Source organism: Maylandia zebra, linkage group LG7 (genome assembly GCF_041146795.1).
Source record: "Maylandia zebra isolate NMK-2024a linkage group LG7, Mzebra_GT3a, whole genome shotgun sequence".
Classification (NCBI taxonomy): Eukaryota; Metazoa; Chordata; class Actinopteri; order Cichliformes; family Cichlidae; genus Maylandia; species Maylandia zebra.
In genome coordinates this window covers 28395176-28420257 of record NC_135173.1, presented here as the reverse complement: position 1 = coordinate 28420257, position 25082 = coordinate 28395176, and the positions used below count along the sequence as shown (strand labels likewise).

Sequence of the window (25082 nt, the reverse complement as noted above, 5' to 3'; positions counted from 1 at the left end):
AATCCATGCACCAATTACCAACTCCCTGATACTTGGAGCAGTTGAATGAACCATTCCAATAAATCCATATGCAACTACTATCCACTACATTTTATCCAAGCCGTTGTCCGTACTGTCGACGTGATGACGTATGTCCATGAATCCACTACCGGTTCAAAGGGTAACAACGTGGGTCCTGGCGTGTCTCAGTTGGTGTTCAAGATAGTCTGGCGACAGCGAAGAGGCACAGTTGGTAACTTATGTTTTACATTAATAATTAATGCAACTGAATTACACGACGTGTTTGTAATGAGCTGTAAGGTGTTACACTTTGCTAACGAGTAGGTTGTCGCAGTGCTTCTTATATTAGCACACAGAGCGAGCACTTTTTTTTAACCTAGATGTGTGAATTTTGTGATATTTGTTTGATTAATATATTCAGCGCAGCGTGTGAGAGATTTTTAACTCGTTTACTCATTATGTACCTCAGGTGGCAGACCGGTGTTACAGTTCACATTAACTGGTTATGTTTATCCACATGTCAGCCCGTTGTAACGAACAAAGTAGAACACCTCAGGCTCCCCCACACCTGGGGGGCTGAGATGTTATAAGAGAAAGAGGGAGTCTAAGACGCGTTTTGACACACAGACAAACAAGCACACACAGACACAAACATACATTCCCACCCTCATGCACGCATATATAAACACTCACCCAACATGGAGACACAGAAATGGACGCCGTACACACACACACACACACACACACACACACACACACACACTGCCCATACAAACTCTGAAGTGCTCCGGAAAAGACCCTAGGCCTCACTCCGTCCACTCATATGTGGTGTTGATGCAAAAGCCTGTTTTTCCTCCCTCGCTTTTTCTTGAACGCGCTAACTCCGGAGTTCGAGGTATCTGGACTGGGCATTCAACATTCCCCGAGTTAGGGTCCGCAGCAAGATGGTGTAGGGAGCAGATGTATTGTAAACAACTCCACATAGCAGGATCCCGATTCACCGGAAGTTGTCACCCTCTCACAAAGCTCCTTTCTGATGGTCTTGTATCTCATCAGAGCTCATCTGACAGCTGTTTTGTCTCATCTATGGTGTGCCATCACCATAGATGAGACAAAACTCATGTTGAGATGTGCCACAAGGGGGCATAGCCAGTCTGTGGGAGCCAGAATTTTGACTGGGCTTCAAGGCATCAAATAGTTATTTCACTTAATCATGTACAAAAAATTTTATCATTTGTATCTATCTGGGTTTTTTTCCTGAACTTTTGGATGATTTTTTTTTTATCTCCATTACAGTGAAAAGACTGCTCATTTCTGTATATTTTATGAACTGGAGATGGCGAACTTTTCATTTTATTGCTTTGATACAAGGTCTTAATCTTGTCAAACTTTGTGATATACTGGCAGGCAGAGGTGACTGCTCGTGGAAAAGGACGAAGCGTTTTATATGATAAAACTGCAAATTGTAAGAAACGTCTTTATGTATTCTAGGTACATTTTCAGATCGGCAGTAAGTGTTTTCAAAAAATAATTTGGGCTTTTTGGAATTGTCAATTTCTTACTAAGAAAAACCTTCAATGAACTTCAAAATGCCATTAAAGGTTGTTTTATGAGTATTGTTTTGCTTCTTTTGCCCAGCTGTCACTGAAATGAGACTACCTTTTTTCCTGTTTTCTAGTCAATAATGGGCGAGTTTAAAGTACACCGAGTCCGCTTCTTCGACTACATGCCGAGTGCTATCCGGACCATGGCGTTCAACAGTCAAACTGAGCGGCTGGCTGTGGCCCGGGCTGATGGCGCAGTAGAAATCTTCAACTTCAATGACAATTTCTTCCAAGAAAAGGTAATGCCATCAGATAGATGACATTACTGCATGGTTTAAATGCACTAAGTATTCATTCACACATCCAAATCATCCATTGGAACACCCGAGTTGGCTACAAGTATATAAAATCAAGCAGCTAGGTATGCAGACTGCTTCTACAATCATTTGTGAAAGAATGGATCAATTTCAAAAGCTCAGTGAACTCCAGCATTGTACTGTGAGAAGATGCCACCAGTGCAACAAGCTCAGTTGTGAAATTACCTCTCTACTAACCATTCCACAGTCCACTGTTAGTAGTACTGTAAACAGGAACTCAGCCATAAAATGGTACGATGTGTAAAATCACAGAGTGAGATCAGGTGCTGAGGTGCATAGTCTGCAGAAGTCTCCAACTTTCTGCAGGTTCATTTGTTACAAACTTCATATGGCCTCCAGAACAATGCATAGAGAGATTCATAGAATGTGTTTCCACGACCAAGCAACTGCATCCAACCCTTACATCACCAAGCGTCACATACAGGTGGTGTAAGCACGCCACCACTGGTTCCTAGAGTAGTGGAAACATGTTTTCTTGAGTAATGGAGCGTTTTTCCATCTGGCAATCCAATGGATGAGTCTGGGTTTGGAGGTTGCTAGGAGAAGAGTACTTGTATGATTGTGTTGTGCCAAGTGGTACGTTTGGTGGTCTGGGGTTGTTTTTCAGGGGTTGGGCTTGGTCCCATAGTTCCAGTGAAAGAAACCCTAAACCCTTCAGCATGCTCACACATTTTTGGCAATTTCATGCTCCCAACTTTGTGGGAACAGTTTGGGGATGGTCCCTTCCTGTTCCAACATGACTGCACACCAGTGCACAAAACAAAGTCCATATAGACATGAACAGTTTGGCATGGAAGAACTTGACTGACCTGCACAGAGTCCTAATCTCAACCCAACAGAACATCTTTGGGATGGGGGTGAAAAAGGCCCGACAGAGTCTCTACCACCTCAGACGCTTGAGAGACTTCCAACTGCCCTCCAAGGTGCTCAGGAACTTTTACTCCTGCACCATAGAGAGCATCCTGGCGGGAAACATCTTAACCTGGTTCGGGAACAGCACCATGCAGGACAGACGAGCTCTACAGAGGATTGTGCGGTCAGCTGAGCGCACCATCCGCTCCGAGCTCCCTGACCTGCACTCAATCTACAGCAGGTGGTGCTGGACCAAGGCCAGGAAGATCATGAAGGACCTCAGCCATCCCAACAACAGACTGTTCTCTCTGTTGAGGTCAGGAAAGCGATTCCGCTCCCTGAAGACCAACACAGAGAGACTGAGGAGGAGCTTCTTCCCGCAGGCGATACGGTCTCTCAATCACACCACCACACAGTACTGACCCACACATATGGTTCTTACACACACACTGGACTTTCTGGACTTTGGTTTTGCACAACACTGGTCACTATATTCTTCATTTCCGGTTAATACTTGTACAGCTGCTGTTATTGTGTATATATTTATTTATATTTAGATTTCTTCATACATTCTTATATAGTTCTATATTGTGTATTTTGTTGTACTTTAATTTATATATTTATCTTTATCTTATTCTTCCCAGTTAAATTTACCCTTCATTCTAATTTGTGTTGTACAGTTATTTCATTTTAACCTTAATTTATATTTTATTCCTTCCTAGTTAAATTTACCCTTTTTAATTTTTCATATTTATTTCCTATCTTATTCATAGCCTTTTCCTTTTTGTTCTCTTTAGGTCACGAGCAGTTGTCCAAGCATTTCACTACATATCGTACTGTGTATGACTGTGTACGTGACAAATAAAATTTGAATTTGAATTTGAATTGGAGCGGAGACTGAGCCAGACCTCCTCATCCAACATTAGTGTCTGGACTCATAAATGTGTTTATGGAAGAATGATGAAACATTTCCATAAACACACTCCTAACCTGTGGAAAGCCTTCCCAGGGAGGATGATGCTGTCACAGCTGCAAAGGGTGGGCTGGCATCATATCGAACCCTATGGATTAAGAATGAGACGTCCATCAAATTCAAATGCGCGTGAAGGCAGATAAGTGATTACTTCAGCAGTATAGTGTAGTTTTGATAATGGCTGGAAGATTAATTGTAGGGAACCCTTCACTGCTCTGTATCACTTTTTGTCACACTCTTAAACCATAGTGTTGTTTTTTTGTGCAGTAATTTCCCTCATTATTGAAGGAGTCAAGGATGAAGCCAACAGAGACACTGGGTCTCCAACTCCTGCATCTGTACCAAATAGATCTAAAAATGCACATAGCACCTTAAAAAAATAAAAGGAGATAAACAAAAATACAATTCTGCTGTGTGTTAGTGTGTGAGAGAGAAGATGTCAGGAAGCTCCCACGACAAGTGGAGAGTGGCAGGCATGGGAACCCCCTCATCTCCAGTAACCATGTTAAAGAGCCTAGCCAGACACTCGAACTGCACAAAGAGACACATCCACCTCACCGTTTGAAGTGTGGATGATGGGTGGATGTTCAAGACCAAGGCTTCTGGTTACTGTCCAAATTTCTTTCTTTTTTTTTATTGCTAAAAGCCAATGAAAGTGGTTAAATGTAGCCACAGGCATGATGATCACTGCTGTGAGTGCGAGATGTGTCAGGTGCCAAAGCTCAGGGGTTTGCATTTTTCTACATTTTTTCAAACCCCTCAATCGCATAATGGAGTTTTGTAAAAGTGGTCTTGAGGGTAATAATATGATGCTAAAATTATTATAAATTTTTGGTTTGGGTATTTTGTACTTTGCTTTTGTGTTGTGTCTGTTTCTGTAATGGCAGAAGGAAGGTAGATGATTCACGGCTGCAGACCAAATGAACCTAACCTCCACACTGGTTTTAATTTTCTCAGGTGATCCCAGGACAGGATGGCCGAGCTACTGAGGCTCTGTGTTGGGTGGGCCATCGACTGTTCAGTGCTGGTTTGAATGGAGAGATCATAGAGTATGACCTGGAGAACCTGAGGCCCCAGTATACTGTAGATGCATATGGAGGACCAATCTGGACCATCAGTAGCAACAGCCAGGGAACACAGCTGGCAGTGAGTGTAAACCTTCTGGATGTTATTTTACACTTCAGATATTTCCTGTGTCAGACTCATCAGGAAGTCTTGTTGATACATTAATCACAAGAAATGTTTTCTGGGTCAGGTTGGTTGTGAGGACGGGACTGTAAAGATATTTGCAATATTGGAGGAGAGGATCCAGTTTCAAAGAAACCTCAACAGACATAAAGGTAAGACGACAAACTAGTTCACAGGTCTTTTCTTTAAAGAGTCTACATTTCTGTCTTTAAAATGGCTACAAACGTTAGACAGTGAACAGTAGAACAGCTAATATTACTGCAGCTGCGATTGTCGTCTGTGTGTTGTATTGAAAACAGATCAACTGAACTTAAAATGGTGTCAGGCTGTGCTTTTGCATAATACAAATTTGTACCACAAATGGTGCATCGAGTTTTTTCTGACTCCAACTTGGAGTCTGCGCTCTGGAGAGACAGAGACAGCACCTATACTAATGAGAAGATGAGATCATTTGTGTTATTAACCACTGGATGACAAAACTGTCTTAAACAAATATTTGTGTTTGTGAACCCGCCTGATTCAGTTGTATTTGACCTCTTTAGGACGCATCATATCTTTGTGCTGGCATCCATCGAGTGCACAGATTGCTGCTGGAATGACTGACATGATCAAAATCTTTGATGCAGAGACGGGTATTTTCTCCTTGAGCTGCTTTGCACAATTAGCAGAAATACAATCAGTTAAAACTGAAATGGAGCATGAGAAGAGATGTGTGTTCTTTACTGATGTGATTGTGTTTGTGACTGCAGGGCATGCTACACGCAGACTGCTGGTGGACAGGGCTATGGGAGCATCAAAGAATAAAGAAGTGGTTGTTTGGAGTGTTGGTTATCTGTCCGACCACACCATCATCAGTGGTGATTCTGCAGGAAAGGTCCAGATCTGGAACGGACTCACAGGAACTCTGGTTAGAACTTACCTGGTCACCAAGTGGGATGTTCTGGTTCTGTCCGTTTCAAAGGTGAGATGATACACTCACTGCTGCAGCTAGCTATGGGTGCACACACCTGTAAAGTCACTGGTTATAAATGCTTCACAGGATGAGAGCAGTGTCATAGCTGGAACATCCGAGGGCACTGTCATCCAGTTCCAGTTCATCTCCTCAACCGTGGACCAGCATGATAAAGAGTGGGTCCGGACCAGGACGTTTCGAAACCACTCCCATGATGTGAGTGCACTTGCTCACACAGACACCGCAGTGGTTTCTGGAGGTAAGTGTTAAATCTGCTTTTGGAAGTTTCTATATGTAATCGGTTATTGTTGATGTTTCAAAGTTTATACAGGCGATGAGTCCACGATTCTGTCAGTAAAGATGTTTTCTAAGTGTTCTTTTAATGTTGCTATTGACATGATGGCTGGTAGCGAAAGATGAGCTTTGTAGGTGAAGCTGTAACTGAACTAGTTTTTTGATCTTCCAAAGGAGTAGAGCTGCCTTATTAGATTAAAGGTACAGTCAGTAATTTTTAGGTCATTTAATAGGAAAAAATGATATTATGCTCAAATTTAGAGATTAATGTGTAATTTCAAACAAAGTGATGCATTCACATAAATTTCTTTTAAAAATACATAGGAGTAATCACGTGAGCTCATATGTAGTACACCAAAGGCACAGGGACAGACGTCAGAGGTGTTCGTGTGCCGTAGAGACATTTAAATGTGTGCCAGCATGAAGGTTCATGCTGTTTAATCATTGGAGACGGGCTCCCCAATAAATGAATGAGAAGGAAAGGGACAAAGCGTCTTAATAAAATGTCATCCTCCTCACCTCAAGCAAACATAGAAGTTAGTATTTGCAGCATATTTTAACATGTCTTTTTTTGGGTTTTTTAGCCAATATTTCAGCCTTGAAGTTTCCTGTGACCTGCTCTCTAGAGCACCCATTCCCAAATTCAAGAGTGCTGTGGCCTACTTAAAAACAAGAAACTCCTATAGAGCCCACCCAAGCTTAAATCTTCACTCTAATCAAAAGATGAGGGAGAGTTATGTCCTTGTGAATGTTACCCAGTCATACGCAAAGTGTTAAAGACAAAGTGAGACTCACCTGCCACTTAGACACAAACCTAAATACAAAAGCAGTAAATTCAGGTCAACGTAATGAATAATATCACAAACTAACCATCTCAAATTATATGTTTTAATTTGCTTTTTATATAAAAAAAAAATACATTTATATGAATATGTAGCTGTACACAGAGTAATTTCAAGCTGAATTTCTGTTATTTCTGCGGCCCTTCTGCAGTAGTATCTTTGTGGCCACCAGGGGGCCCCGGCTCACTCTGAAAATCACTGATCTAGAGATGAATGTAGGAATGCAAGTATTCAACACTGTGTTAACCTGCCACCTCCCCAGGACAAAGTCTGTGATGTCAGATTGCCTGATGTGCAAAGTGTAGGTAACTGCATTTACCTCTACAAAGAGGGCATCACCAGTGTTGCCTCCAGTGCATCCTCTCAAGGCAGCAACCTCACCTAAATAACACTGAGTATTTCCACTTGTCCAGAAGCATCTGGAGCAGACTATTTTCTGCTGTTTGGTACATGTGAGAAACGAAGGCTGGAAAATGTGGAAAATAAAGGATGGCTCGCTTCTGTGCTTCAAATCTGTGCTCATTCTAATGGCCAGTACAGGCAACAACCCTGGTTGCACAAAGAAGGTGGCTTGTATAGAAGTCTTATTGAACACAATGTCATGTCCCTATTAGTGGTCTGTTTGTGGTTATGGTAGTGTCCAGATGGATAATAGAGCTGGGTATAGAGAGGGCCTGTCTTTTAAAAGTCAAGTTGCTGTTGCTGCCGTTAGTTTTACATTCAAATTCAGTCATGCTGGTCTCATGATGTGTGTGTTTGTAAAAAGTTAAGGTGACAAAAGGAAAAAACATTTGGGATCATGCAAATCAGCGCATTAAATCAAAGTGGCTAAAGAAGCAACCCAGGGATTTAAAGTTTAGATGTAAAGTTTCGATATTTTCCTTCAGGTATGGACACCCAGTTGGTGGTGCGCCCATTGCTGGATAAGGTGGAGAAGAACACTCAAGAGTCAGCACTGCGCAAAATAGCTTTTCCACATGTGAGTAGAAGAAAACGTCGAACAAGTCAATTCAGCTAAAGTGGCGTCTTTAAAATTGAACTAACCTGTTATTCTATCTGTATTTCATGGATTAGCCTGTTAACAAATTATTCTGAAGCACTTTAATAATGTTTAATACCATTTATTAAAACAATGTTGTCCATGACTGTTCCTGTTACAATGTGCAGTGACCTTTTTTTCTGTCTTCTTGTAGAGGAGCCTGGTTGGCTGTGCAAAGAAAGCTGGACTCCTTCTCTTCCAGTTCCCTGATCGCTTAGAGCTGTGGAAACTTGGAGAAAGTGAAGGACATGGTGAGCAACACACTTGAATAGAGAAACATTTAACTATAAGAAAATGTAAGGAGCTCTTTGATCTACGTAGTTAATCAACAATGAAACAAAAAAATTCTACTGCTATTGAGAATAATCCCCTTATTGTGTCTGCTTCAGCTTTGTTCGTCGTGGTAATTGTGCACTCGGCACCTTCACTGATTTGCTAACAATGAAAATTGCCCTTGAAGGGACAAATAAAACAAATGATTATTTCCAGTTCCACAGTTTATTCTTGAATACTACAGCAGCTTTGCATGAATTACAGTCCAGGGCCCTGTGCTTCGTATGTCACTTACTACATCCAAGATCAAATGAAACATCCAAGATCAAATCATCGCGCTAACCGTGAGCTCGCTAATCCGGTTCCCCGAACACACCTGCTGTTGACGATTAGTACAGCTGGATGAAGTAATGTGAGATCACTGGGTGCCGTAAAAGGGGATACGCATCGATAGCAGAAACAGTGATCGGCAACCCGCTGATTGGTTGGCGAAAATGGCGAAGGAGCGCGCTCCGTATTTTTCGGCAGCAGAGCAAGAACTCTTGAGTGAGGGATTTCAGGAGTTTCAGAGTTTAATTAAAACGCAAGGGAACACTGCAAAGGCTGCAAAAGCAAGGAGAGAAGGCTGGCAGAAAGTTGCTGACAAATCAAACTCGTAAGTAATCCAATAATAACAATAATAATGGAGTGGATTTATATAGCGCTTTTCAAGGCACCCAAAGCGCTTTCCAATGCCACTATTCATTCACTCTCACATTCACACACTGGTGGAGGCAGCTACGGTTGTAGCCACAGCTGCCCTGGGGCAGACTGACAGAAGCCAGGCTGCCATATTGCGCCATCGGCCCCTCTGGCCAACACCAGTAGGTGGTAGGGTAGATTTATCATATCACACTATATTATCCAATATTATATTACATTATATTATATTATAATATGTTATATTATATCCCCTTTCACATTAGAGCCACAACAGGACCCACTAGAACATGGGAACAAGTAAAAGTGAAATATAAGAATATTCTACAGAATGGTAATATTTATCACTTATATTGCTTGTCGTCTCTTGGAAAGAGACCCTGGAATACTCTGTTTGTTTGTTCATAACAGCAACCAAGAAAAGGGCAGAGCAACAAAAGACAGGTGGTGGTCCTGCACCCCCTCGTCAACAAGTTGGTTAAGTGAATAATACCCTCACGGGAAAATCGATATCTCTCTATGAGCACACTGTCGCGCTGAGCTAAAGGATCCTGTCTGTCCCGCAATATACGCTGAATTCTGAGGACTCTCCTTATCAATCTTGCACCTTCCGCAATGGGTTGCTCGCGTAAACGGACAGGATATGACTGCGACAGACTTCCCAAATCCACCTTCGCTTTTATAGCCGTGGTCTCTCATCTTGATTACACGAAGTAATTTACAATTACTACTCTGAAATATGAATTACATCTGTAATAATCACATACATGTAATAGAATGTTAATAGTACATTTCCCTTTTTTAGGGAATGACCTGTATGTATCTGTGTGACATCAATAAAAGGATCAAGTGCTGCATTATCTTTAGTTACATTGATGTTATTTATTTATGGTGAAACAGTGGTGGAATATCGCTGTTGCTTTCGTATGAATGACGCGGACATACCTGCGTGGCCACGATCTAATCCTGTTTACATAAAGTAAACCTGCTCCCCAGCAGGTTTACGCTTACGGCTCTGTTGCTATGACAGCAAGTCCCGGATGGGCTTCGGGGAACCGAACGATCCAGGATCACGCGAAATCGTCAACAATCTAATCCAGCTAACTCACTTAGCGCGGTACGAAGCACAGGCCCCAGTAATGAGAATCCTTGATGAGTAAATAATAATAATAATAATAATAATAATGACAGCAGGTGTACCATCGCCTTGACGACCTCCATCGCTGTGCTGTGTTTGTGTCACATATTGCGTCACAGGACTTTTGGCTGCACTGCTGTAACAATCCCACATGCATTAGGTGGTGCTCAGTTGTAATAGATGTGGCAGAAACCGAGTGGAGTTTAATTGAGTTGTGCCGAGTAGGTACTGGTGGAAAAGCTAAAGTGTAATAATTCTGTTATGTACACACAGGAAAACCTGGTGACCGTCTACCTGTGAAGAGGAAACCAGAGAAGCTGATCGAGCTGAAGAGGAAGGTATGTGTTAATATTTTCGATGTATCCGTAGTTTCTTTCAGAGCAACATTTGGTTTGCTGCAACGCTCTAAAAGTTGGCTGCTTCCTTTCGAGCTGTGGCGTCAAGGCCTTTCTGTTCACAAGGAATGTCACATTTTTAGAAAGTGTACAGGAAAAAACAATTCTCTACAATCATGAAATCTGGTAACTTATCAGTGTTTAGTTGACATAAACACTAAAATATATAATCTGTCTTGTTTGTGTGTTTAACGGCCTTATATGTGCGAAAAGTGTTTTTACAGTGAAGTTTTCTTGTGTACGTCCTGTGATTCACAAAATAACTTTATAGGACATTTGCTAAAACTACAGCAGCATGATTGCACACATGGTAAGAGTCCAGCAAAACATCCTAATAATAGAAACGTCCTTTATTGTAATTGTACATGTGCAACAAAATTGGGGGTGCACTGCAATTGTATTATGTCTTTATAGTGTGTTAAATAAATACATAAATAAATAAAATTAAAAAAACAGACTTTGACCTTCTAATTCTAATGTGACCAGCTTTAAATATAATTACATTGTCTTCTAATAAAATACATTTAATTTAATTGCAGGGAAATGATGTCCCTAGTGTGTTAGTGTGGCCTTTCTGTTTCCTTTCAGTCAGATTGAACAAGACACTTAACAATGACCCTTGAAGAATTAGCTTTAGGCGCTAGTGTGCTTGATGTATCCATACTTTGTGTGTCGCTTCCTGCAGGGAGAGGATCACATCTGCTGTAGTGCTTTGTCTGCATGTGGAGGCTGGTTGGCATATTCCACTGTCTCCAGTGTTCGTCTCTACAGAATACAGTATAACAACACCATCAGCATTAACAAGGTGGGTACCTTAGCACGAGCATGCCTGTGACATTGCACTTAAATAACACAACTTTAAATCATAGCAGGAGTTTTTGTTTTCTTTTGTTTTTCTAAAGGTGTAAAGTAACTTCAGCAATGTATGTGTCTTAAGTACTGTGTGGGATGTCCCTCTTGTCAAGAACTGTGAGTGCAAACAGTGCACAGCTCTTCTCTCAATGCACCACAGAGTGGCTAAAACTAACATTTACCCCCCTTGACAAGCTACCGGGGTGTAGACCGCAGGTTCACTGGATGTGTCAATTTACCATCCAACAAAAGTTTTTACATGTAAAGCTGCTCAAATAATCACAAGAGTAAAATGATGCCTTTGACTAAATATAACAAAGTGTGATGGTCTCTGTGTCTTCATCTCTCCAGGTGTCCAAGCTGCCTAAAGAGCTTCGCTCGGTCCACCAGCTCTGCTTCTCCTCTGACTCCTCCAAACTCTTTGCTTCCTCCTGCCAATCTTCAGTTATTGTTGTTGCTGTCAGTCAACAGGAGTGCAGATATCTTCATACCCTTAAACATAAGACCGGTGAGTGGAAAGCCAGGAGCACAACCCACAGAAGCCAAACCAAACGGAAAGACAAGACAGTACCTTAAACACAATATATTGTGTACATGCATCATATTTTGAAGCAAATTAATGCCCAGGCCTGAGTGATCTCACCAAGGCTAAAGTTCCAAAAATGCATTCGAGTGAATGCGTTTTTGGAACTTGAAGCTGGCTCCTAGACTCCATGCTCCTCGGAGCCTGTTAGTGAGTCCAGAGTCCAACACACGCACACCATTGTGTGCATTTTTTTTCCACTTTTCTATCCAGGTATAGTTTTACTGCGCTGGGAGACTGTTTGGGATCTTTGTCATGCTGATAAATGAAACCACTGTCCAGATGATATTGCATGGTGATCAAAAAGCTGACACTGATTGTGTGTTCATTTAATTACAATTGCAATAATTTTAACAATACTTCTGGTTCAAAAATAATCCTAAGCCAAGCAAGACGTTCCACCATGTTTTACAGATGCCTGTAAACTCGCTGTTCTGACCTCCTTTATACATATTTATGACGCATCAAAAATATCAAATTTGGATTCATCATAGCTTCTTGTAATAAGATTACGGTACAAGAAGGTCTGGCCCCTTGGAAGGAAAATATAAAGAAATGATTGCACTAAACGTTCTCCCTCAAATGTCTAGGGACGGTTCTGTAAAGCCCGATATTTACAGGGACAGATCAAAGCCGGACTTAAATGGTAACCAGTAGGCATTCCCGACCTGATGCAGCTCTTTCTGTCAAGTTATTGTTTCCTCTTTGTAGATTGTAGCAGTAGACTCAACTCTTGCTTAACTCTCCTCAGGCTTCTTGCCAGAGATCCTCACTGCTTCTGCTCCATGATGCAAATTGCCAGTGTGGTCACATGTAAACAAATCCTAATGCACGAAGGCCATTCCCTGCCAATGCTACATGCAGCTATACTGTGCAGTTGTAACTGTTTGATAACATCTTGCATAACTGGTGTGTGTATGTATGTGTGTTGGATATCAAGGTTCCAGACAGCCAGTGCACCTCCTTTGTGCCAGTGATGATGGTAAATGGCTGGCTACAGCAAACACTGACTGTGAGATCCACATCTACAACCTCCACAAGATGAAGGTGAGTTCTGATTTATTGATGTGTCAAACTTGAATCATTTTTGATAGATTGGAGTTTGTAAAATTGTAATTTTTGTTTTGTTGTAGCTCCACTGTATGGTTCCTGTGTACAACTCCTGTCCGACTACAATCGCCATCCACCCAGTGACCAACAATCTCATCTCTGTGCATGCTGACCAGCAGGTCAGAAACAGCTTAAGATTTAGTTTTACTCAGATCTCATAGTAACCAACAGATCCTGTAACTGCATGTGTTCTCTGTCGTGTGCAGATCTTTGAATTCTCCTTGGTGCAGAAGGAGTACACACAGTGGAGTCGAAGACTGCAGGCACAAGGACTGCTTTCCCTGTGGCTGGAGCGGGACACGCCCATCACCCACATTACCTTCAACCCGAAAAACCCGGATCACATCATTCTGCACGACACATACATGTTCTGCATCATTGATCAGAGTCTGGTATGTGTGTGCATGTCCATAGCTGTGTTAAAATAGTTGGCCCAGGCGTCAGTGTGATAGAGATGGAGGAGAAAGCTGAATATGATTCAATGGTCTCGATAAGCTTTAATAACAGGAAGTCCAGAACCAGTGGCAGCCCTGATCATGTGACTAACACCACTGTGCTTGCCTCTCTCTTCATGCTACATCATAACTAATTCAGCAGTGTTGTTTTTGAGCACACAAAACTACAAAGCACTGCAGACTTCTGTGGAGAGCAGCAGCTGTTTCTGTGGTTCCCTACTATGGACACCACTGCAGTTTAAACATCTGTGTGTGTCTGAGTCATGAGCAAACATTTTAACCCTCTCCAAGGATTTATGGACAGTTCAGCAGTTATTTCAGACCTTGTTGAACATTCTGTGGTCTGCATTTATACTCCTCTTCACTGATGTTCCCTTGTATGACTGATTAACTAATATCTTTGGATTAGTTTGTATGTATCCATTAGGACAATTAATCGAGAAGTCCTTGGGAGAATTTTTGTTATTCCCGCCAGCTTTTGCCTTGAGCATCCAGCTGGCGCCAGGGGGGGTCGCATGAGAGGAAGATGGTAGTTGTTTTGGTTAGTGCGAACAAACTGCTTCCAATTTTACAGTTGGTCTAATGTCAGTCACTGGTCAACAGGTCTCTCAATTCCCATTGTTCTTCTTCAAGATCTTATCCATATTGCGTTTAAAAACAAACACAGTCTGAGTACTCACAGCCCTGCCCATCGTCTATCATGTCGGCCAGCCTTGTGGGATTTTGAACAGCTATAGCCGCTTCATGTTCTTCGATAAGCCAGGTCCGAGCCAGCTCCAATCAGCTGTTCAATGTCCTCCATCGAGAGTGTCGCCAGACACACGACGCAACCAACCATCGAGTATCTGGCAACAAACGTCTCCGCAGGACAATCAGGCTCTCCCAAGCCCAGGAGGGTGTCAATTCTGTTAAGGGACCAGTTGATCAAATCCATAATTCTTCTTTAGGTTTTTAGAGAACAAGTCTGGGAGACTCTCTTAGGGTTAGAATAAGCGAGACTATACAAAAGACATGAGAAGCCAAGCAGGAAAGATAAGGGAGAGGGAGAAAGTGCGACCGCCTCTGTCAAGAGCTGGCTATATTTTTAGAAAGATTTTTTGAGAATCTTGAGGCTTTACTAATCTCTTTCTGTCACTGTGTATTTCTGTGTCTTTGTATCTACATGCAGCCCTTCCCAGAATTGAATGCAGTGCTCTGGAATCAAATGACATTAAAGAGCCTTCCTGTGTCACAGAGGATTGGACAAAGCCATGCCTTTAAGATCTGTAAGAGTTTCCAGGTAGGATATTTATGGTGACTACAATCTTTCATTTTACTCCTTCAAACAGTAGCGTCCGCTTCACACTCATCTATGTTTATAAGCGCACATGTAGTAATTTTCAAGGATGAAATCCCACCTTGTGAAATACACATCATCACAGTCAGACAAATAATTCAGAGCTGCACAGTGGTCAAAAAGCAAAGAAACCACCTTGTTTCAAATGAGACATTTGAGCAATGTCATTGTTGTTGCAACAAATAAACTACAAATAATAAAAAATAACTTTCAGCTTCCATTAATCCTTCACATGAAGCTGTTATACTAGCTCGCACACTTGTAGCCACGTGTCACTAAAGTGTGACTGTTCTTCACTGTGAGTGAGGAAGACACAAAGTTAACCAGAGCAAATGAAAAGAGAAAGTCCTGCTATTGGCTAAAGTTATAAACATGCTGGAAAATAAAATATGTTTTTGTGTTGTAAGGTGCACTATGTCAGGTAAGGGTGGATGTACAGCAACGGTTTTCAGTTCATTGTTTGTAGCTCAGTCCAATAGCAGAGCACTTTATTTTTAGATTCGTGCAAGGGAGAGAAGATCCTGGAAGTTTAGAACTAGCAGTTCCTTGTTTGTCTGGAATTTCAAGTCCCACAGGACCTTGGCACTGTTGTTCACAACCACAGCTGATGATATCTTCCAGAGGGAGACGGCGGCACAAATATTCCTGTACACTATCACAACCACTTGGTTGTGTGTCTCAGTTTATGCCGTTCCAACTTGTATCTCACATTCTGCTAATGTGTGTTGTAGATTGTAGCACTTGGGTTCGTTGGCTGTGGCAGACACCTGCCTCTGTGGATATTATACTGGTTATACGTTCTTGCATAACCAGTGCTTGGAGTTCGTCAGAATTTGTGGGTTTTGTTTGTCCACCAGCTTCTTGAGGATTCACTGCAAGTTCTCAGTGGGTTCTGTGCCGTTTCCTGGCCATGGATCCAGAATTTTGATGCTTCTTTCACCAAGCCACTTAGTTACCACTTTTCTGCTGACATCTCTTCTACTGATCTTTTGTCCCACAGCACCTCATGTGTGTCAGTCTATTGGAGGATCTCTCTCTGGTGGTAGTGGAGCGCCCCCTCCTGGACATCATGTCTCAGCTGCCAGCACCTGTCCGCCAGAAGAAGTTTGCAACCTAAAAGTACATGTGATAGGATGAGATTGTTACCTCGTTGTATTAAGTATCCATTTTGTACAAAAAGTTTTGATAATGTAATTTGAAAATAAAATAAAGTATTTACTGTTATCTGTGTTGGATGCAGAAGTGCGCTGAAATCTTTGTCTCTTCTTCACTTAATGTTATGAACTTGCTGGAAACCAAAAGTGTAAACCAGACTGGAGCTATATGATGGGGAAAAGACAAATGATGGAACGTTTCAAAGACACAAAGACCTGGATGACTTCTAATCTTTAACCTGGATTTCCTTTTCCTTCCGTGTGACTATTAAACAAATATGTAGGACTTGCATTTGCACAAGATCTCTATAATTGGAAACATCCTGTCTCAGTAGTGCTGAAAACTAGTTCATGCATGACTTATCTCACAGAACTGTATGCTTTTAGAGAAAATAAAGCCAAATGCCACTCTGATTACAGTACTGTTGACATATGAAGCGAACGTTTTTAAACCTGTGCTTTGGTGTTAATTTGTGTTTTTAAAATGTTCATGTTGTTCCCTTTAATGGAATAAATTAATCTGCACAGTTATGGCCTGCATTTGTATAGCGCTTTTCTAGTCCATAGGACCCCAAAGCGCTTTACACTACATTCAGTCATCCACCCATTCACATACACATTCACACACTGGCAATAGCAAGCTACATTGTAGCCACAGCTGCCCTGGGGCGCACTGACAGAGGCGAGGCTGCCGGACACAGGCGCCACCGGGCCCTCTGACCACCACCAGTAGGCAAACACGGGGTTAGTATCTTGCCCAAGGATATTTGGCGTGCAGCCTGGGATCGAACCACCGACCTTCTGATTAGTGGCTGACCTGCTCTGCCACCTGAGCTACAGCCAGTTAATTGGGAAAGAATCATTTATAGACACTTGGGGGGAAAAGTCTATAGCATTACATTACCTGAAGTATACAAATGGTAAATATATTCTATTAAATCTAAAACTTGTCACCTCTCAGTATAGATGGTCTTTGATTCACTCTGCTTATGTAGCGCTAACACAGAGAAACCGACAACCAATTTAGAATCACCAGCAAACCCTGACCCCACTAACTGCATGTCTATGGGCTGTGGGAGGAACCCCGAGAGGACCCACCAAATGAGAGCTCAGGATGTTCTTGATGCACAACTGTGCTTCCCATGTGGGTAATTAATGACTGTGAAATATCCATAAATCACCCCCCTCCCCAATTCAAGGGTGTCGATTAGCTAAAGCATGCCACTTAAGAGATGTGGTGGGCTGCAGAGTCACAGACAACAATTCAAGCTCACATTCACACATTTCAGAATGAGGTCATTGCTTTGAGTTTGCATGCTTTCTCCGGGTTCTTCGGTTTCCTCACACCAGGTTAGTGATTTTAAACTGACCAGTGGTGTGGATTTGAGCGTGAACCCGACAGTTAACTGAACACAGCTGGGAAAGGCTTGAATACCCCCTCAAACCTGAGTTAATTTAGCGCTTAGAAAAATAAACCGATTGACATTGTTTTTTCTGTCCGAGACCAGAATAATATCCACTGTATATGCTTAACTGTATTTACTTTAAGTATCCTCCAAAATAATAACATTACTTGTAACTATGGCACATTCAAGTATCACCTTGGAAGAAGTATCATCTCTCAGTGTTGCCTCTGCAGCAACAACTTTGACTTGGGTAGGGACTCTGTACCAAAGATATGCAACTACTGACTGAAGTTTGCCTTTTTTTTTTTCTAAATCTACACAGGAAATAAAAGTTTCCACGGGCAGAGTTGGGGTCAACATTGGGCAGTCGCATACCTCCAGTGACGTAGTCATGCTGGTGAAAACCAATCTCCGCCCTCTGTCTGATCGAAAAGTGTGGGCGGATGAACACATTTGTGGGATTTTCGTGAAACTGTTGCTTCTTCTCCACCCACTTTCCCGTTTTTTTTCAAATGACGATTGTGTATTGTCTGGGAATTCCGAGATCCCCAGGAGAATTGGCAGCACTGACAATAGCGGGTGTAGTGGGAGGTGCACACCTGTGCACCAGGTGTGGTAGGTCTTGCTCATTGAGCAAGTGTGGGAATTTACGTGTTTGTCAAGCGCAGAATATTATTTACTTATATATCCACGGTTTGTACTTTTAACTAGTGTTGGACAGGGCGAGGCTCCGTGAAACACTGAAACATTCGAGCCCATCTCCACGGTGACGTCTGCTGGATAATGTGACCATCGCCACATTTTGATAATGCTGTTCTGTGAAACAACGACGCAAGCGTTTATCCTGTCTTCCTTATCTCACCGCAGCAGGTGATGTGCCAGAAAGTGATTGCCGTCCGCGGGAGCGCGCGCAGCTGCTTAAAGCTGCAGCGCCCGGATTACTTGCGTTGCCAGATACTTCCGTGCAACTGATATAACGTGTGTGTGTGTGTGTGTGTGTGTGTGTGTGTGTGTGTGTCCTAACTCGTGACAGAAACAATATTTCGGCTTCAAACTTGTTGGGTATCATCAAGAAGGGTTAAATGTGACACACAGGAGCCCAAACATTCCCTCAGAACTGCTGAATAACTTTTAAAAGAACATTAATACCGATAACATGTCATTTTCAACCTGTGCATAAAACGTCAAAAATGTTGTAATTCAAAAATAATACAAAACAAGGACAATGGCCAAATGGAAACAGGTGGGAGGAGATCTGCTTAAACAAATTAGGAACACTGAGTAATAGGAAAGAGAAAACAAGCGGTAATAAAAATGTCGATCCAATACAGCACTTATTAATTGAAACGAAAACCAAAAACGAATAACAATTACATCCAATTAAAGAAGAAACCACCAGTTAAAATAAACTAACAAATAGACCAGAAACAGGGGGTATAGCGGAAGCTCAACACCAGTAAACCATGGAACAACATATATATTAATTCTTTGCATACAGTAACTATGCTAACATGTTAGGAAACACAAAATAATTGAATAATCCTACAAACAAATTGCAATCAAAGCTGAACTCTAATGTTGTGAACAACACAGAAACGCACACAGCAACACGAACATAAATTAATGAATTAATAAACAAATAAACAACCAATAAATATTATAGGAGACAACGATACAAAACAAGAAACATATTTTTTTTTTGCTAGGTCAACCAACTTTAATCTCAGGCAGAATTCCCAGTCGAGCTTAGAACATCAACACAATTGATAGAAATACTTTTAGTCAGGGATAAATTCACCACATTTGACTCTGTCAGTAATTAGTTACCTCACCCGAGACCATCTTGTGGAAACACGAATTTACTCTGACACCATGATAAAAATGCAGGCAGCTACTGACCGGTTAATTTGAACATATACGGGTTCAAATTGAACATGCTCTGCTGTCGGCATAGTCTATCAGCTAACCAAATGTACCCTGACAAGTGACATGTTTTAATTGTATCTGTACTCTTTTATTTGTGAGGAACGTTTGCTAGCTAAAAGAAACGGCTAGCTAAACTTAAAAAAACAACAACAACTCTACTCTGCTAAATTACGATTAAAACCATCAAATTTCAGTTTTTTTTAATATGACATTTTAGAGTGTACAAATATAACTTGTAATTCATCTATTTAGAATTCAGTACTTACTTAACTCACCGAACACAGTCGAGGGCAAACACCTCTTCTCCCACGAAGCCACAAGAATCCAGAAACTGTTGCGCACGATACGAACATATGCTACGGGGTTGCCCTCGTCTGTCTGAATGGTCTCAATTCAAACAGGAAGGATGTTGAAACTCATTTTTACATGTTACACAAACTTAATATTTTCTGTTGTTGATTGATGACAAAAGTATTTTATTCAATATACTCAAACATTTAAGTTAAGGAGCTGTTTTTTAATTTTTGTGTTGCACTGACTTCTAACATTGATTATTCAACTCACTGAAACGTGTACATGTAGGCAACTTACTTTTTTTTTAGCAGAAAAATGCTTTTTTGTTAAGTTCTACCGACAAACACAACGAATATTTTTTAGAGTGTAGCCTGGCGGGGCGACACTGTCTCAGCTGAACTCTGGACACACACACACACACACACACACATGCACTGATATGCACACACTCATCCCCCTCCCTTTCCAAACGCCTTCGATACTTGTGCCCTACCGGGGAAGATGGCAGTCGACTGGACCAGCGCAGACATGCTGCAGGACCGGATGCACTGTCTACACCGGCTCTCTCTTACCCTTTACCCGCCCCTGTTGCTTGTCTTGTGTTTCTATGGTGTATTGATAGTCATGTGCTTTTTGTGCTGAGGTGTTTTTTCTGTTATCAAACTGTTCTCCCACTAGGAGCTCAGTCTGAGTGGAGTTTTTTTTCTCCTCCTCTTATCTCATGTTATGTATTTTCGTTGTTTTTTTCCTATCAGCCTACCTTTCTGACATGTCTCCCAAATGTGATGTTTGTGTAAAGTTGGTCAGAAGGTTCCTTTGTAAGTGCGCATGCGCCATTAGCGTGCTGCCTGCTGTAACCCCAATTTCCTTCGGGATTAATAAAGTATTCTGATTCTGATATTCAGCAGTTCTTGGAGAGTGTTTGGGATATAATATGTCACATATAGCCCTTCTGTATGATACCCAACAAGTTTGAAGCCGAAATATTGTTTCTGTCACGAGTTAGGTCACAATCGTTTTTTGGTAGCGCTAAAATGCCATGTTCTCAGCCGTTATTCTGAACAAACAAGAAAGAGTCATGGTGATACTGGCACAATAGGTCTTTATTGTTTTAACTACTATTCGACAGTCTTATAACACAGAGGTGGGACCAAGTCATTGTTTTGCAAGTCTCGAGTAAGTCTCAAGTCTTTATCCTCAAGTCTCAAGTCAAGTCTCAAGTAATGTCAGGCAAGTCAGAGTCGAGTCTCAAGTCACTGGTGTAAAAGTCCGAGTCAAGTCACAAGTCTGAAATTTTGAATTTCAAGTCCTTTCGAGTCTTTAAAAAAAAAATGAAAAAAAAATGTTGCAGTTATGCTAAATGTAAATATTAGACCATGTAATTTTTAAATCTGTGTTTTTCTCAACACATGACAAAATAGTGAACTTAGAAAATATACACAAATTGTGAAATTGCACCTCTTTAAAATGCAGCTCAATTAAACCTAGCTCCAAGAATAATTTTCACCGACAGTTCTGAGATAAGCTGCATGTTATTCTTGGATGCGGTTGTAGGACCAGCTTTAAAATCGCATGACAAAAATATCATACACATTAAAAAAAAACTGTATCACCAACGTAGCCTGGACAACATTTGCTAGTTAGATGAAGTCAGCTATCTCATCGTAGCATATTTATATGCATATTTATAATCATACGGTTCTTGGAGTGAGTGCATACACTCATGAAGTTTAGTAACTTCCGGTCACTGCAACAAGCCCAGGTACAGTTTACCGCCGGATGGGTGCAGGACCTTGAAACGCACCGTGTAGAAAGTAAAGACCATCGTACGTATCATAAGTTTACCAGTCTCACAAATCGTCGTCATAAATACACATTCGTTAACAGTTTATTAATAGGACCTTTGAGCTCAACGATAATTAATTAGTAGTGGAAATAATTTCTGGTAGCATTACAGAAATGTAGCAGTGACAATAATACTGTATGCTGTAATCGTACTGGACAATTAGTGATACAAAAAAACCTGTTTTATCCTGTGAATAAAAGTATATGTTTTTGTCAATGTACCATAATAACAGAAGCGAAACGCAATATTGTGCCAGGACAATTCACTATTTATGCACAATAAACACAATAAATAAAGGAGCATAGCAACAATTTCTGTTCAGCACCAGACTTGCTTGTAACCTATATCACCAATTATGTTAAGAAAAATGACGCATTAACTACAACAGCAGACTGACCTTCGTGTAAATGCTTGGAGCAGACTAACCTGTGAGCTGGAGTGTTCTAGGATGTTATATTTGGTCTTTGAATGGCTGCAATCCAGGCCATCCGTCGTCTTTGTTACTTCGGAAACATGGCTCGAACAATTTCTCTTCAACGACGTAATCCGATAACAACCGATCTCTTTACCTGTCGGCTTCCCGTGGCTGTCATGTGACCGGCTATTGCAGTTAATAATACAACAGCTTCTTGACATTTTTGTGTTTCTTTTTATTGCTGTGTGACTGAGTTCAATTGAAAGCCTGCGTGCGCTAGTACCTCTTGCCACGAGTTCCCAGAATCCTTTGCGGTTTTACCCGTGAATGACGTCACATTTTCAATCTCTATATAATATGCATGTTAAATTTTATATTTGGGGTGAAATATCAAGTCTTTTCAAGTAAACCGGTTCAAGTCCAATTCAAGTCCCAAGTCATTGGTGTAAAAGTCCAAGTCAAGTCACAAGTCTTAGAACATTTTTTCAAGTCAAGTCTAAAGTCATAAAATTAATGACTCGAGTCTGACTCGAGTCCAAGTCATGTGACTCGAGTCCACACCTCTGTTATAACAAATATGAACAACGAGAGTAGACATACTAAGCCTGTAGGCATTAATTATTCCATCGTGATGCGTGTAGTCATTCGTGACTGCGCTACACACTGAAAGCAACCTTCTGATAAGCGTCATAGTTCGGTTAGAAGACACGTTAAAGTTCTATAGATGACATAACAAAGGAATAAATGTGTTTGGGTTTTTCCCACGTTATATCAGTTGCACGGAAGTAGCTGTCAACGCAAGTAATCCGGGCGCTGCACCTTTAACCGCTCCCGCGGACGGCAATCACTTTCTGGCAGACAATCACTTTTTGGCACAACACGTTGTAGCTTTTCAGCTCACAGCCCGACACACGCCAACACAACAGCATAGATAGCACAGACGTTAAGGCGGCGTCCTCCTTCCCTTCAGCGGCGCTGCAGACCAGGCCCCGCCACACACATTAACCAGGTAAAATACATATTTAGGCAGAATTTTGCAAATATCTATTTTTCATTTTTCAGCAGCACAGTGCTTTTTTTCCAATTATTTTTTTAAAAGTCAGATCAAGGCTCCAAAAGTTTTTGTTTGCTGGGTCATTTTAGTTCCGCTGGGTGTCTTTGCTTTTGTTATATTTCTTTAAGAGTTCAAAATGTATTAATTACATAAATAAAATGTAATTTTCTCTGTAGCACTTCATGGTTTTAAGCAACGCACCTTAGTTGTTCACACAAAGCATAAAGGTAAAAAAACAAACAAACCCAAAAAAAAAAACAATATATACAGTGTTATCTTCATTTTAGATGTCAAAAAGTATTTGCGGCTCCCAGTGTTTTCTTTTGCGTGGAAATCGCGTCCAAATGGCTCTTTGGGTGCTAAAGGTTGCTGACCCCTGCACTAGGTTCTATATCAGTATAAAGCGCCTTGAGACTAAATAAAACTGAATAGAATAGACAAGCACAGCACAATTCCAAACAAATGAATATATATATAATTTACTGGTATGATACCAGAATTTCAATAATTCTGGTAATATTGATTTACATTTTATGTTTTAGAGAAATTGCCACAGAAACAAGGCTAGAAAAATATTGTGACTGTTAAAGACAGCAAGCCCAAATATCTCCACCTGTTAAAACTCCTTTTCCCCCCACAGTAACTCGTTTTACAAAGTCAAACATACAGAGAAAAGACTGCTGTGTTTACCGTAATAAGGACACTGGTTTACAGCTTCTTTTGGACTCAAACTCTGGATGTGTTTGGTTGATTTTTAAGTTTTCTAGTTCGTGTGATCATCTTCTGCTGAGCAGCCTCTGAACCATGAAGAAACTTTCCGTAAGTCCACACTGCTGTGGATGCTGTATCTGTGACACTGGCATGATGCTTGAACCTACAGTTTTGGTCATAGTGACCCTGCAGCTTCCTGTTGTTTATGAGATGTTCGCACCAGTGGGAATTAAAAAAAGTGGGAAAAGGAAAAAAGAAATAAGAAATAGTTCGCCTGTAATTAATGGACGTGTTTTTCTACATTTTCAGTATACATACTGCAGTATAAATATATTCCTTATGGCAGCACAGTTTGTGAGTAAAGGGTTAGAGTGAGTCACTTGATACGTCAGCAAATAACATTTTCTGTTGAAAGTAGAAAACAACTAGAGAACAGACGGAGTCAGAGCTGAAGAGTCCTCCCGTTTTATGTCCTCACTGAAAGCAGAGGCGTTTTTTTTTAAATTCAGATATTTTAACGAATCTCTGTTTTTCTCGCTTTCTCTCATCTATATGACAGCAATCACTGAATGAGATACTTATACATTGTCTCTAAATATTTCTTTGATTACACTTTGAATTCCAGTCTTTAAGCATCAGATATTCAGATCAGATCAGATATTGGTCTTCACAATCCACAACAAAAAAGAGGGTATTGCTTCTTTTTAAACATGCACGTGTAAGCGGTAGTATCACAAACATTAATTCAGTAATTACAATGACTGTGGTTCATTAAAAAATCATGCTGGCGCCTCGCAATGGCCAGAAGCAGCGGGTACGCCATCTGTCAGAAGTGGGCTGACGCGTTTTGAGCCACGCTTTGGAGCAGTGTTTCGAAATCTTGTAAATTCTAAATTCTAAAACTACGGTTATTACCCGACCCTAAAACTCAATGAAATATGGTACATAACCAGATTCGTACTCTGGATGGCATTACCTTGGCAATGTAGGACTGCTTTCTTCCATTTACGCAACATCTCTAAAATTAGAAACATCCTGTCTCAGAGTGATGCTGAAAAACTAGTTCATGCATTTATTCCTTCTTGGCTGGACTCCTGAAAATTCATTATTATCAGGATGTCCTAAAAACTCCCTGAAAAGCCTTCAGTTGATCCAAAATACTGCAGCAAGAGTCCTGACAGGAAAGAGAGAGCAGACTTCTCCTGTACTGGCTTCCCTTCATTGGCTCCCTGTTAAATCCAGAACTGGAACAATCAGGCCCCAAGGTTATCTTAATGAACTTATTGGACCGTATCACCCCAATTAGAGCACTTTGCTCTCAGATTGTGGGGTTATTGTTGTTCCTAGATTATTTAAAAGTGCAATGGGAGGCGA

The 25082-nt window shown here is 41.1% G+C and overlaps 1 protein-coding gene and 1 long non-coding RNA gene across 4 annotated transcripts; one reads left to right on the top strand and one right to left on the bottom strand.

Annotated features, from left to right (window-relative positions):
• Nucleotides 1-86: 86 nt before the first annotated feature.
• utp4 (UTP4 small subunit processome component) lies at nt 87-16583 on the top strand. Its single transcript, XM_004556208.6, has 17 exons — nt 87-232; nt 1679-1843; nt 4704-4892; nt 5002-5086; nt 5477-5566; nt 5684-5895; nt 5974-6145; nt 7910-8001; nt 8216-8312; nt 10445-10509; nt 11252-11371; nt 11770-11926; nt 12942-13048; nt 13135-13230; nt 13318-13503; nt 14735-14845; nt 15903-16583. Exons 2-17 carry the CDS (start codon nt 1685-1687, stop codon nt 16017-16019), a joined length of 2055 nt encoding a protein of 684 aa, XP_004556265.1. The 5' UTR covers nt 87-232; nt 1679-1684; the 3' UTR covers nt 16020-16583.
• LOC143419444 (uncharacterized) lies at nt 8151-20381 on the bottom strand. 3 transcript variants are annotated; one of them, XR_013099423.1, is made up of 6 exons: nt 19655-20381; nt 16122-16221; nt 14540-16015; nt 11231-14362; nt 10234-10621; nt 8151-8290 (listed from the first exon to the last, which is right to left on the bottom strand). It is a non-coding gene; the product is annotated as an uncharacterized LOC143419444 (long non-coding RNA). The 3 variants fall into 3 exon arrangements; XR_013099422.1 differs by having other exon boundaries at nt 11231-16015; XR_013099424.1 differs by having other exon boundaries at nt 11231-16015; nt 19664-20381.
• Nucleotides 20382-25082: the final 4701 nt, after the last annotated feature.

Coding starts and splice junctions, on each gene's coding strand:
- utp4 (XM_004556208.6), top strand. CDS start 1,685: ATGGGCGAGTTTAAAGTACACCGAGTCCGCTTCTTCGACTACATGCCG. Junction 5,567..5,683: donor AATCTTTGATGCAGAGACGG/GTATTTTCTCCT, acceptor TTGTGACTGCAG/GGCATGCTACACGCAGACTG. Junction 6,146..7,909: donor CACCGCAGTGGTTTCTGGAG/GTAAGTGTTAAA, acceptor ATTTTCCTTCAG/GTATGGACACCCAGTTGGTG.